General features: G+C 42.5%; 2 protein-coding genes and 1 long non-coding RNA gene across 7 annotated transcripts in view; 1 reads left to right on the top strand and 2 right to left on the bottom strand.

Moving 5' to 3' along the window:
- LOC102304838 (glutamate decarboxylase 1) overlaps positions 1–8,988 on the bottom strand; it is a 15,750-nt gene extending 6,762 nt beyond the window's left edge. Inside the window, exons 1-5 of one of the 3 annotated variants that reach the window (XM_042228889.1) lie at positions 8,877–8,988; positions 5,806–5,862; positions 4,178–4,315; positions 3,063–3,305; positions 1,958–2,048 (exon numbers count right to left, since the gene is read on the bottom strand). In XM_042228889.1, coding sequence (XP_042084823.1) covers positions 1,958–2,048; positions 3,063–3,305; positions 4,178–4,315; positions 5,806–5,845 — 512 coding nt within the window. In that variant the 5' untranslated portion in view covers positions 5,846–5,862; positions 8,877–8,988. Of the gene's footprint in view, positions 1–1,957; positions 2,049–3,062; positions 3,306–4,177; positions 4,316–5,805; positions 5,863–7,737; positions 7,851–8,876 lie in introns of those variants that run through there. The other 2 variants (XM_042228887.1, XM_042228888.1) reach the window with 2 other exon arrangements.
- LOC121815908 lies at positions 7,854–11,172 on the top strand. Its single transcript, XR_006055469.1, has 3 exons — positions 7,854–8,675; positions 8,758–10,075; positions 10,168–11,172. It is a non-coding gene; the product is annotated as an uncharacterized LOC121815908 (long non-coding RNA).
- Positions 9,924–12,998, bottom strand: erich2 (glutamate-rich 2). Of its 3 annotated transcripts, XM_005943187.2 has the most exons (8): positions 12,862–12,998; positions 11,929–12,005; positions 11,722–11,852; positions 11,545–11,602; positions 11,381–11,452; positions 11,168–11,299; positions 10,136–10,213; positions 9,924–10,059 (listed from the first exon to the last, which is right to left on the bottom strand). In XM_005943187.2, the coding sequence occupies exons 2-8, from the start codon at positions 11,972–11,974 to the stop codon at positions 9,938–9,940; spliced, it is 639 nt and encodes a 212-aa protein (XP_005943249.1). In that variant the 5' UTR covers positions 11,975–12,005; positions 12,862–12,998; the 3' UTR covers positions 9,924–9,937. The 3 variants fall into 3 exon arrangements, with proteins under 3 accessions (XP_005943249.1, XP_005943252.1, XP_005943251.1); XM_005943190.3 differs by lacking the exon at positions 10,136–10,213; XM_005943189.2 differs by lacking the exon at positions 12,862–12,998 and having other exon boundaries at positions 11,722–11,825.
- Between the last annotated feature and the right edge of the window lie 347 nt (positions 12,999–13,345).

Raw genomic sequence — 13,345 nt, 5'->3', positions numbered from 1 at the left:
CACACATTCCTCTCAGCCCCTCAAAGGACCACTGAGTCCGTCTGTACCCACGGGGACAATAGAGCCGGAATGAGCACTCCGTGGGGAGCTGCGGCAGCCAGTTTCCACAATGTAACAGGGTTTTCTGTGCAGCCGGAGGACATTGTGTTTCAGTGTGGGGCCCAGCTGGCCTATCTGCTAACACCAGCTCACAATGAGCCTGTAGTCAATGGACTGGAAACCCTAGCTGCTGTATCTGGGACAGCCAGAGCTGGTGTGTGTGCATGTGTGCGTGTGTCATTATGAAAGCGTGCACAAGCGTGTGTGGGAAGTCAATGGCCCCGTCTCTTGGGGCATTCTTCCAACCAGGAAATGAGATGGGAAAGTTTTTCTAAGAAGGTAGTTTCCTATGCTAATGTTTTAATAGAAATTGGACAAATTAGGTGTCACAGTTTTCTTCTAGCCTTTGCTTTACTGTCCTCAGAAGCAAGTTTGGACAATATTCTTTTAGGTCTAAAGTGCATTGTCTTGTAATTACTGTTTATTCTGGGTGACCTTTTGTGCTGCACTCGTCCTGTTATTTTCTGCAGTTATGTGCCAACCCTTTCACCAAGTCAGACTTATGCAGGTGTGATTTTTGCACTTCACTGGGAGTTCAGTTCAGTTTTCTCCTATCTATGAATGCGGCAAGTCTGAACTGAGACTGAAGTCACGATACAAACGCCTGTATTATCATATCATAGTTTCATTGTGATTGCCATATGAAGCTGTTAATGACTAGTTAAAGGAACCCAGTCTGTAAGAAGCTGTAATGTTTGAAGGTTGTTTGGGTAATGGGTGAACTGTAAATATATACAGAAACCATGCAGTTTATATTTTCTTCATGATCTAATAATGACTACATGATCGAGCCTTAGCTTAAAACAATCCTCATTCTTTCGTTATTATCTCCTCTAAAGAAATAAAAAACCCTTCCTTAATTAAGGCCTTCTTCCCAAGGTTCGGTTTTTTTTGCCGGCCTTTACTTGTTTTTTTTTTTTCCTTATTAAACCGGCTGCAGAATAAGTTGATTAGCTGATTGCCTCTTATTGTATTCTGTAACATTTCCCATTTCCAGCCTCCATTGTGCCATTTTGCAGCTTTTCTTTGTGTTATGTAACAATAGAATTTATTAGCCTTTGACTACTGACTGCTGGACAGACTAAACAGGTTATTTGATAATGACTGCTTTTGTTGTGGATAACGGGATTTTTTCCCACACACTTCTGATATTTCATATGTAAAAAGTTGAATCATTTCACTACGAATATTTTTGGAAGGTTAAATTATTAATATTTTAAACGTTGCTATTGATACACATCAAAATCTAAGAAAATCACATGAAAGTGACATTGCTATAAATATTAGGCTGATTATTGCTCAGTAAAAAATGTGGATGAACTGACTGTGGATGTCTGTATGAACCTCTATGAGTGTGCTTGTGTTTTGCTATAATCTGTCACCTCACTCCAGCAATCGTGTCACAGAGTTGTGGCTTTTCGTTCACAGCATGTCTGCGTCAGGATCTGTGTGTGCTGAGAGCGTGTGCAACTGATGTGGGGTTCAGGCCTTCTCCACTCAAGCTGGGTGAACATGTAACTGTGACCTGAGATCAATATGCAATCTAACCACCCCCTGGGGCTTGGTGGTGTGTGATATACACACAGTATAGCACTGTGCCAGACTACCATCTGTCAATACAGGGGGAAAAAACACAAACACTTTATATAATCGGCCTCCTTTGACCAGTGGTGGAGTGAGCCCAGGGGTACATCATAAGCACTTCCGCAATGCTAATATATGATGATGACTAGAGGCTATTTCCACTGGCCTACAAACAGGAAATATCAGTTGTTCCCCTGTGAATTGTATAGGTGTTTCCCTTCTATACATAAACTGTGTCAGGCACTCGGTACAGAGAGCGTACTGTGTGACTTACATGTTGGTGTTGGCGGTGGAGGTGAGCCACTCTCCAGCCAGACCAATAATGTCTAGGCCAGAAGATAACTGGTTAAAGAAGCGTGGGTGACCTAAAGGGAGAAAAAAATAATACAAAATAAATATTAAAAAGTTCAATAATGGGTTTAAATTCAGTCATCATTTAGGTTTCATTTTGTATTTCCATGGCCAACCATAATAGCAAAGGGATCTGACAAAGCGCTGCTCAGTGGGCCATAACAGCTGTATGACAAGCATTTAGACTCTCACACACACACACACATATACACACAGTGACTGTGTGTAGACCTGGAGCCTGTATGCAGTCATGGATACATGTACACTGTGGTTATGGAGGTGCCTGCCTCACATAATAAACAGAGTAATAAAAAGAATTAACAATAAAAATGAAATAACAGCTGTGACAAAAGAAATGAAAGGTGTGTGGTTTCAGCACCGCCGACAGCTCCTCCAGCCCACAAACTAAAAAAACAGCCACAAAATGTTTTGAGAAGAAAGAGAGGGAGAGAAAAAAGTGCTACTGAGTTGTAGACACAGTCAGTGACTGCCTGATATATAAAACCCGAGGGACAGTTTGAGCGTTGTCGTTTTTAACAGCTTGAATCAGCCCGTGTTAGGATCCCCTCAGGCGACACATGCTTTAATAAGTCGGGGGGTGGAAGAAAGGGAGGATGTGAAGTGAATTACCAGGGGTACAATACATATGGCAGTCATCTAAATAGGCTGTGTACTCTGCGAGAAATGGCCCGTTCTCTAATAGTTTGTGTCACATTCAAAATCCACACACTGAACATGTGTGGATATTAACAGAGATGTAATGTCCTGCTTTATTACTATAATGTGTGTGGCAGTAATAAGGTGCAGGACTACATCTCTCACTGCTGTTTGCTTTCAATGCAAAAAATTAAAAGTTAATTGCATCTTCGCCCACATCACACATACCAATCTCCTCTGCCATCAAAAATAACACACACCTCCATGTGAGTTACCCAAGCACATATACAAAAAAAAAAAAAATACAAATCTTTCCCTGTTGAGGTAGGTTAATGTTTCCTCCACGATGAAGGTCGTCCCAAAGCCCTTACCTGTGCGGACGCCATATTTGAGCGTGTCTCTGCAGTCCACCAGGATCTGCTCCAGGGACTCGGGCTGGTCTGACAGCTCCAGGTTGAAGCCCTCGATCCCCTCCAGGAGCTGGTGAGGGTGGTGGAAATCCAAAACCTTTGTAGACCGGTCGAAAGTCTTCTTGACATAGTTGGTAAGGATGTCAACCACCTCCAGCAAAAACTGCATGGTGGGCTCTTCTCCATTTTTAGCCGGCAGTAGGTCTAAAAGAGGCGTGGGAAAAGTAGGGGAAATGAAGCCATTTGTGATTCTGGGAGCTAATATCTGAGCACGTCAATCGATTAGCTCATCTTTTGTAAAGCTAATGCACATTGTTTTTGAGTAAAATTCTAAAATTCTCTCCATTTTCCCCGCAGTTTCTCGGGCTACATTTCTGTGCTAGATCGAATAAAGACGGCTCCATAATTGGTCTTAGGTTTTGGCTAGCAGGCTTTAAGTTGTGAAATAGCCATCAAAACACACAAAAGACATTTCTCAGCAGACATTTTAACAGGAAAGAGTAGGCAAACACTTATGTTTAAGATGACATCAAAATAAATTCTGTTCTTTGAAAGGAAAGTATTTTATATTTAATCTAAGAAAAAAAATAGTGCTTTGTAATCTATTTATTCCGTCGCGTTGTCTTAATTTACTTTAAAAAAAAACTGATACGGACATGAAAATAGCACAAAATCACGCTTGCGCTAAATTAAGGTGTTAAAATCACTTTGTAAGTCACATTTCTGCCACCGGAATATCCAAGTATTTTAGTTCTGCAAGGCTTTTATAAAGCCTCGAGTTTAGCCTCCGAAAGCACGGTTTACATCACAATACATACATGAATAACCCAACCACAGTTTGGCCTCTCGTTCGTTCTGTTGATATTGGCCTAATATTTAATTTTCCTGTAAAGCTCACTGTCATTATCAAGCAAAAAGAGGACAAACGCAGAGATGGCAGACAGACAAGTGAAGACGCTCTTCTCTGTTTTATGTCAAGAAAGCGATGTTTAAAACGCCCGAGTTATAATAATAACAATAATAATGTTGGTGTTTTTTAAAGAAGATCTGGGATAGCGGAAGTGTGGTTTCCTCACCTCTCGCGAACAGGTTGGAGAAGTCGGTCTCGGTACGGCGGAAGCGCGCGTCCCTGTCGCTGTTATCGCACGAGAGCAAGTTCTTCTGGCCCGCGAGCCTCCCCTTCTCCTCCAGGCTGTTGTTCTTCTGCAGGAACCCTAAGGTGTTGCACGGCGAAGAGAAGGAGTTATCACCAAACATCTCCATCCCACTCATAAAAAAATAAAAAACAAAGAGAAAAGAAAAAGAAAAACGGCGAAATTAAAATATAACAGAAAATAAATTTTTAAAAAAAAAGCAAGAAAGAAAATTGAGATTTTTGTGAAATTTTTTAATCAGCCCATAAACAGCCGGAATACTTCAATCTGAAAAGCTTCTCTGTTGGAGGCCAAATTTATATAAGCTAAGTAGGAAAAGGAAGCACCCGTGGGTGCCCGCCTTATCCCGTGACATCACAGCCTCACCCCGTCAGGAAGCGCCCAGCCAGCTTGCCCCTCCCCTATAGGCGCAGACTGATTGCCTCGGTGCTCAGGACAGGCTGCCACACACAGCCAATAAATATACACCCTCCGAAGAGGGGTTAATGAAGGATGCAAAGTGCCCTGAAGCAGCGTGTCTCTACAGGGCCACCGTCAGATTTTATAAGCTTTTCGCATATATGTGCAGAATAATGCGTGGGCCTAATTGCGCGTCAAAAACACGGGGAAGCCACACGCTCTTTGTCGCTTAAATTAAAAATATATTTTCAGTGAAAATGTTCATTGCTCATTAATAAAGCGTATGAATAATTAGTGGCCACTGCGCGGGGTTAAAACGTCATTTAACTAATGAAAATCCGATGATCACTTACTAAAAAAACAAAAACAAACAAAACAATGTCAGACTTTCTCAGACTTGTGCTGCAGTAAAGCGGTCAATAATGCGCCTTTTGAATGGGTAGAGCTTTACGTGACACTGAATTCAACTTGCGTGACTGCAAATAAATAAACATCCACACTTTCCATCGTGTGAGCCTCTGAAAGAAGCAGATTCCTTTAAGTGATGGAGAAAATAAACGTCACATCCACCCCCTCCACTGTAACAAAAAAGAAAATAGAAAAAAAAAGGGGGGGGGGGCATTAGAGACACTGACAGTAAGCCTGAGAAAAGTGACTCAAGAAATAACCGGATGTGATAGGAAAAGCAAATCGTTACGAGTTATTTTAAGGCACGTTCTGCTTTCTGTTTCCAGGCTTGCCCCGGAGATTTTTCTATTGGTGCTGAAATGGGAAAGACAGGGGAGGGTGCAAGGAGGGGCGGGGGGCCTGATCCGGGGCTCTCCTCAGCAGACCTACAGGCTAATGTCCAGTGACCTTTGGAAGATGGAAACGCACACTGACAGTGTGGAGGACGGCCCCGCTCTATCAACCTGTAATGTGGCCTATATTTCTGAGGGCCTCGAAATGAGTAAGATCATAATAAATCGTAAAAGAAAATGTGAACCGGTCAGAAGGAAAAAAAAAAAGGAAGGAAAGCAGTCATAACGGAATTCAATATCGAGAACCATGGTATGTCAAAAAATCTTTAAAAAAATGTATTTCTTTATTTCATTTTCTTAAATAACATCTTCAAGATTAAACCATTTTTTTCGTGGCGAAACAAAACTTACCGCAAATCTTCATCCCCAGTTTCCTTGTGCATCCGTGCATCCACGCGTATTCGTTGGCTAAAACAAAATGAACGTTTGAGTTTCTGAGCGTGGAGACCGCGAGCAAATGTGGTGAGGCGGGTGATGGAGCACAGCGTGCACATGGAACAAAAAATAAATAAATGGAAGCGTGAAGGAGCGACTCTTGGCCAGGTGTGCGACTGTGGGGTGTTTGGGTATAGTCATATTTTCTGTAAAGAATTGCACGGACTGTTTTGCTTTGTTGAACTCGGATTTAGCCTCCTTACACCCCCTCTGATCACAAGAGGGGGGGATGAGTCTGCTAACACTTCCGATTTGAGTTCAATCAATAGGGACCGACAGTGACCCGCACGGCAAATCCACGCCGGCTCACACACCCAGCCAAAGGGCGGACTGGAATTAACACCCGTGAAATGAGCTCACGGAGGAGGGCAGAAATTAATTGAGTGGATCGCAGTATGTGAGTGGAGCGAGCTGGTAATGTCTCTGGTCTGGAAGTACAGTAGGCGCTTGAAGCACAAACTTGGAGCGTAGTGCGTCGACGTACACACACACACACACGCCCATGCATATACACTTAGTGCCACACACATGCACACACAAACCGGAGCGTGGACACGCGTGAGCTGAGATGGAGAAGAAAGCCTCAGGGAACAAGATGCAGAGCGCTCGGCGCAAAAAGTGAGAAGCGACGAGGCGAATGTACCTGATGTAGAACTTGCGAAAACAAAAAAACAAGCATTTAAATTTACTGAAGCAATCTCATTCCGACAAAAAACAGCCCTAGGTGCGGAGGCCGAGGCATAAAAACACACATACACGGACACACACACAGACGCGCGCGCACGCAAAGCCGCCAGGCGTGAGATGGAGCGTGGCAGAGAGATAATGGCAACATCCAGCAGCAGCAGTACGCGAGCAAACAGACAAAACAAACATCCTAGTTTAAAAGGACATTTTCTTGGTTTAAATTTCCATGAAAGAAAAAGTCTGAATATTTTTTTATATGTTTATTGGCACTCAAGGGCCACAAATAAAAGATTTCGAAATTTTGTATCCGGTAACGAGGAAGGGAAAATAAAGCATGTATTTGCACACTGGACAAAAGGAGCTGCAGGCTATCCCTGTAACGTTTTTCTGAAAAAACAAAACAAAACAAAAACTGCAATTATTTCCCTGCTTTGGACTGCAGATGGCTGCTCAAGTGTGCTCTAATGGAGTCAATTTTGTGTATGCGACAAAGGCTCGACGTGATTAATTAACCCACAGGTTAATGCACAGGTTTAGATTTTTCTTTTTCTTTTTAAAAAAGGAAGCGAATAAAAAGCATGCCTAAACTATGAGAATTATTACAGACAATTCTTATATCAAATTTTTTTGCTTTATCAAGACGAAAGGTGCACAGGATCAAATCTTCAAATCTTCACGTTTTTATTTTGGGTTGAAACTCATATTTTGAATAGAACACGTTCAGGAAAAACGCTCCGAGATCGTTAGAAATGCCAACGCTTTAATGGCGCATTATTTCTGCCAGGTCCGCCGCTCGGCGCGCACCGCTGGTCCGCCAGACAGCGACAGGCAGCTGTGATGGCTCTGTTTTTAACCGGAATGATTAACGACGGAGCCCACACAGCAAATGGCCCGGGCTACACTCTCCTTTATCAGACAGGGAAGGAGGGGAGAGAGACAGAGAGGGAGAGAGAGAAGCAGACAGAGGCGCGTGGAGGGTGAACCTGGGTTTAAACCGCTGTGCTGGCAATAGATCGCGCTGCAGAAGTGTCTTTGAGCAAGGCACCGAGTGGCTTTCACCACAGCCCGAGCGCTCTGAAGACTGAAAACCATAAACACAATTTAGCCTCGGGGAGCCGAAGCCAAAGTGTTGTTAACAGGGAGAGGAGTGTAGGGACCTACTTGTGGTCGGAGGTCTTAAATTAGCTGAGTTGGGGTCTTGTTCCCCGCCGGCGGCTCTCGGCTCAGACGTAGCCATCAGTCCTGTGTTACTTTGGTTTCCGGGTGCGGGAATTATTCAGCTGCAAACAAAACGACTCAATGTTAGGAGAGACTGCGTGTCGGATTTCCGATAACTGCGTGCAGTTTAAACGGCAGGCCGAGATTTTGATCAGAAAACGCACGGATTTTGCTCCGTGCGTCACCAGGAGCGCTTCATTCTCCCTTAAACGGCTGAAGCCGCGCAATTTGGAGTGAGTTGCGCACAATGCGCAACCAAGACGCACATCGCAATACTTTGGGGGATAAAATGGCTGCATGGGTATAGGTTTTATTTAGAGACACTCTTCGGATTGTGTTGCTTTCAGTCAGCTGTTAACTAACCCAGCGCTGCTGCATGACACAGGTTTACAGATTTGTTTTTTGTTTTTAAGTTGGGAACTAGCAAAAGAAACATGGCTCGTTCTTGCAGTAAGTTCTTGTGGATCGTTAAAACCAAATCATCGTTTAATTTAAAAAGAAAAAAAATGTTTTGTTTTATAACAGATGACATTTTAAACGACCAAAACCAAAATATTAAAGAAAGAACAGGTAAGGCCCGCGTTTCCCATCGCATAAAATCACCGAGATGATCAGAAAATCAGAATAAAACGAATGCATTAAAATGATACTTCACAGGCAGCAAATATTGATAAAACGAGGTGACAGTGTCCACATAAATAACCGTTCCCCATTCATGTGTTGACTCAGTAATCGACATTTCAATTAAGATATGCTTTGAACACCACCCTTACTACAATGTCATCACGAGACAGAGAGGCAGCGAGAGAGGGAGAGAGAGAGAGAGAGAGAGGCTGAACAACTAATAAATTCGTTTTGTCTCCCGTCTGGGAATGATTTATGTGAGAATTCTATTATTATTATTATTATTATTATTATTATTATTATTGTTTAATTTATGCTCTGATATTTTGTCCTCCAAAGCTGATCGCACGATATCAGCGGCTGAAAAGTGGAGTGGTTTAAGCATCTTCCCCCCAACCTCTGTCTCTGAAGAAACAGACACGAAGGGTGCAGCTGGAGAAGAAAAGAAGGGATCTTACCGGCTCACGGGGCGCACAGGTTGTCGAGTCCAGACAAAGTACAACTTAAATGTTACAACTGCCACCCGAAGGCGCGACAAGAAACAGTCCAGTGGTGGCGATGGCGGAATATCAACAGAGCGCACTGATAAAATCCCATCCGGCGGCGCGCAAGTGACCCTTTCTCACTCAAGAATATTTTTATTCGTTATTTATATCTGAGGATCCGGCTGCCCATTGGTCTCTTCACGCAGGCATGAGTCACAGCCTTGCCTCCCACCCTGACGGCTAATGAAGCTTCCCTGAGTGCTACTGACAGCTACAATCCACTTTAAGGAACCAAACAAGCAAAAGGAAAAATACCGATGACGTTTACCCGCCCCTGTGTGCGTATATGTGTGTGTGGGCGAGCTCTTGTGTCTCCAGGTGTGGGTGGGTGTCACAGGGATGAGGGTGGAGACTTGAATGTAAATTTGGTTACATAGAAATTGACCTTGGAATGAAACTGCACAGCTGGGCTTTTAAATACCAACAGATACATATTCAGGACATCCGGTCCATCTCCTCATATCTGTTGATTGATTGGGTTTTGGGGACCTGTGGAAGCTGTTAGGTCATTTATTCCAGAATGGACACATGTATTATAAAGCGAGCAGGACAAGCCATCCAGGAGCCATCCATCCATGCAAGCACTGTCTGTAATATTCACCTTCATGAGATGAAAACATTACCTACATCATAATTTCTGACCTACTCACTGCTTTAACCTCGCCACGGACAATAACGCCGAGACTTCAAAGCATGGCGGGCGCTGGCTTAGTGTCTTTTCTGTCATCCTCACGCCTGCCTCTGGATCCAGTGCACAGGCAGGGACCGGCCATTATGTTCATTCAGCCGCTGCAATTTATTCAGCCTTTATCAGGAGCCAATCATATCTTTCTACACTCACAAGTGACATGTGGAGATGCATAAAGATAAACTCAGACTGATGGCATTCAACAAGGAGGCTTAGCTGCTGGGATTTACATCTGCACTAAAACAGGGCACATAAAAGGTCTTCACTGCTTATGAGTTTACATAGGCTAACATTTTATTTGTGCTAATTTAATTGCCACCATAACAAAAGACTGGAGAGTGGACCAGATGGACTCCAGAATCAGTTCTTTTGTTTGGGTCACGTTACAGCTCTCATCCACAGTGAAAACTGAAAAACAAAACAAGTAAGAAATCATGACTTTGGTCTCTCTTGTTTCATGCACAAATTTGTGAAATTTACATACTCCTTATACCACATCTTTTCCCTGTCATGCAGCATCGCTTATCATCTTCACAGAGAGAGAGCTGATGTTTAAAGAATCCTGAAATCAAAGCCATGGGAGGATTCAGCAAACATGGTGGCAGACGTGCAAACTTCCAGGGGAAAGTGTTTTTTTGTTGAATTTCATGCAGTCTGAATGATGATACATAAACATGTTTTTGTATGTCCCGGTGACAGTTTAGATAATGTTTTAACATAACTGCTAGAGTCAGCATCAAAGGGTTGGCCAAGTTGGCTGCAGAGTGTCCAGATTGCTGCTAGGAGACCAATAGTTGGAGACTGCTGATGACACTTTAAGTGGTGATCAAACATAACCGCTTAGAAGATTTTTGACTTTTAAATATCTGTTATTATAACAAGAATGAGGAACACGAATGCAGCATTTACATATCATCAGATCTATAGGCCAAAACTCCTCAGCTGCTTCTTTGTGTTGAGCAGTTAGCTGCTAACTGTATGTGCTGTGTGTTCCTAGTGTTCAGTTTTAGCATGTCTGGTCATAAAACTGCAGGGTTGTATTTTCCAATGCATTTTTAGCATCAGTTCAAACACGTTAAGGTATTTTACATTTAATCACATAATGATTCTCAAAATGGATATGACTCTGATCGAGTGGATTCATTTACAGTCTCTTCTGCAGGTCAACGTGCAAATGTTTATCGGATTTATCAGGAAGCGTGTGTGGTGGTTTGTCCGTATATTTTCACGGCTGATCTATCAGCGATTTATCAGGTCACATTTTCAGGAAATGAGGGCATCCGCTCAGTCCACATGAGCTCCTTTAATTCCAGGTGAAAATATGAGAGAATATGTAACTGTCACTGTGTCTACACTGAAAAGACTGCAACTGTGGGCAGCAGCAGTGTGCCTTAAAATAAACACAATATATGTAACATAGTCCCTGCTAGACAGGTCGTACAGCTTTAAGGGTAAATGTGAACAGGAGGGCATGGCTTGTGTTTGTAAACATGGTTTTCCTTTTCATAATCATCACCATGATCATCATCATCTGAGGCTGATGAAGAGGAGCAAGATGAGCTATGAGAGGGGTCCTCATCACTTCCAGAATCAATGTCATCATCATCCTCATCACTTTCTTCCTCGTTGCTTTTCTCTGCGTGTCGCTCTGATGGAAAAATCAAACAACACCTTCGATGTTTAGTCTGTAACATGCAGCCTAAAGTGTTTGTACAAAGACAACTGTCACCTTCCAGCAGCTTCTTCTGGATCAATGGGAGGAACTCTGAGGCCTCAGGATTGTCTGGCTCGTAGATGAGAACTGGAGCGAGGAGAGAAGAGGCAGCATTGACTAACTTGATGGTTCGCTGACTTATTCATTGACCGACAGATAGATGTATAGCAGATACGTACTCATGTGACAGAGTTTAACAGCCAGCTGGAAGTATTTGTCCTTCAGAGCTCTGAGGAACTGAAAGTTAACATTTTCACTTTAAAGTTAAGCAAAAACATTTCAGACATGCAAAGAAAAAAGCACTCTGTGGACAGAGCATGAAGTGTGGACAAGCTGGACCAGTTGCATTGCTATACCTTCATTAAAAGCCCCACTGGAGCCTTAAGGTCTTCACACTTCACATTCACGTTCTCAGTCTGTTCTTTGTCCTCTTTAGCTTTATACACGAGGAGAGGTTCGGCTGGTGCGTGAGCATTTGTTGGTCCCCCTGACAATCATCACCATAATCACTTTTTAATGTTATTTCTTTTGCCTTCGTGCTTTGCATTTAATCCTGTACCCACCTGTTCCTTTCGAGCCTGAGGACTTTAACATCTCAGTGCCTTTCATTTCCAGCTGCTCCACAGGTGCTCAGCCAATCCTAAAATCACAGGTGATCTGTGTCAGAACTGTATCAGAGGCGTATCTCATTGGTCTGATCACTGGTTGGAAGAATTTCGATACTGTGTGGCTCTAGAGGTGGGCCACACACAAACTCAAAGAGCAGCTCAACATTATAAAACAATATGAATGCAGAGGACAAGTCTAAATAAAAACCAAATGCTGTCCAGAATAAAGGGCAACATTTACATATAGATGCTCAGGGGGTCTGTGTTGGTACTTGTTCGCGTACTGTAGGACAGACTTTGAAAGCAACAGCTTTCAAAGTCTGTCATCTTCACCGGGTGTAAATTCCCTTCACCACGTCCCATAGTTGCAGTCTAATTACTTATTTCATGTGTACTCTAACTGAGAGCAGAAACACCTCTTATCCTGTTCAACTTTACATAAATTAATAATAATGTTTGTTTTTTGTTGCCCAAAACAGGACATATATAGCAGCCTTTGAGAGTCTTGCTGCTTATGGTCTTCTTATAATAACTACCAGATGAGCGTTTTAATGTGATTACTCAGGAACTACCGTTTTTGTCATCTCACAAAATCAAAAAATGAAATACTGATGACAAGCAGAGGAACACGTGAAGCTAACGTTGTCATTAAAATCTTTTCACCATCCGGTTTGCAAGTTGCTTTAGCAGAAAGCAACATCCAGGTGAAGACACAACAAAAATACTAATTATAATTATTATACATCTTCTTAATAGGATGTGTAGGGCAGTGAAAAGACAAACTTGAAAAATGTGTGACCCACTTAGAGCAACGAGTGTCCTGCCCAACAACTGCATAGAATGAGCAGCAAGTGAACAACAGGCCTGCAATTCACAGAAACAGCAAACCTGTAGCTAGTAGAAGCAGACCGTCACGGACACCTGCTGTTGCACAAGATGTTTATCTGCTTTAAGTCTGAGGTCCTGTTCTGTGAATTTCTGACAGTTTCTTGCAGTGGAAGTTGACGGTTGTTACTTTAGCTGTCGGAGAAGGAGGTAAACAGCCGTTACTAAGCAACGGCGTAACGCCCACTCGCTGTGGCCTTCATTGTTGCCGGAAATTTGGACATTATATCAGAGACATGCCAAGCAGTTAATGATGATTTGAAATCTATGGAATGAATGAATGAATGGCACTCCAGCAAAGATCTATTAAAAATTCTCTAACATTTAGATGCGTGTTATTTATTTTATTTTGTATAGTTCTTTATTCTAATGTATATAGTATTTCATTCCTTATCTTATCTTATCTTATCTTATCTTATCTTATCTTATCTTATCTTATCTTATCTTATCTTATCTTATCTTATCTTATCTTATCTTATCTTATCTT

This window comes from Haplochromis burtoni, unplaced genomic scaffold (genome assembly GCF_018398535.1).
Source record: "Haplochromis burtoni strain Fernald_Lab_line unplaced genomic scaffold, NCSU_Asbu1 Contig_362, whole genome shotgun sequence".
Classification (NCBI taxonomy): Eukaryota; Metazoa; Chordata; class Actinopteri; order Cichliformes; family Cichlidae; genus Haplochromis; species Haplochromis burtoni.
The sequence above is the reverse complement of the archived record's forward strand: the minus strand, read 5'-3'. Positions and strand labels throughout refer to the sequence as shown.

What these genes read in the sequence shown, in the direction of transcription:
- erich2 (XM_005943187.2), bottom strand. Translation starts at nt 11,974, where the DNA reads ATGAAAGGCACTGAGATGTTAAAGTCCTCAGGCTCGAAAGGAACAG. An exon ending in CTCAGGCTCGAAAGGAACAG is followed by an intron (nt 11,853 to 11,928) that starts GTGGGTACAGGA and finishes GATGATTGTCAG; the next exon opens with GGGGACCAACAAATGCTCAC. An exon ending in CCAGAAGAAGCTGCTGGAAG is followed by an intron (nt 11,300 to 11,380) that starts GTGACAGTTGTC and finishes TTTTTCCATCAG; the next exon opens with AGCGACACGCAGAGAAAAGC.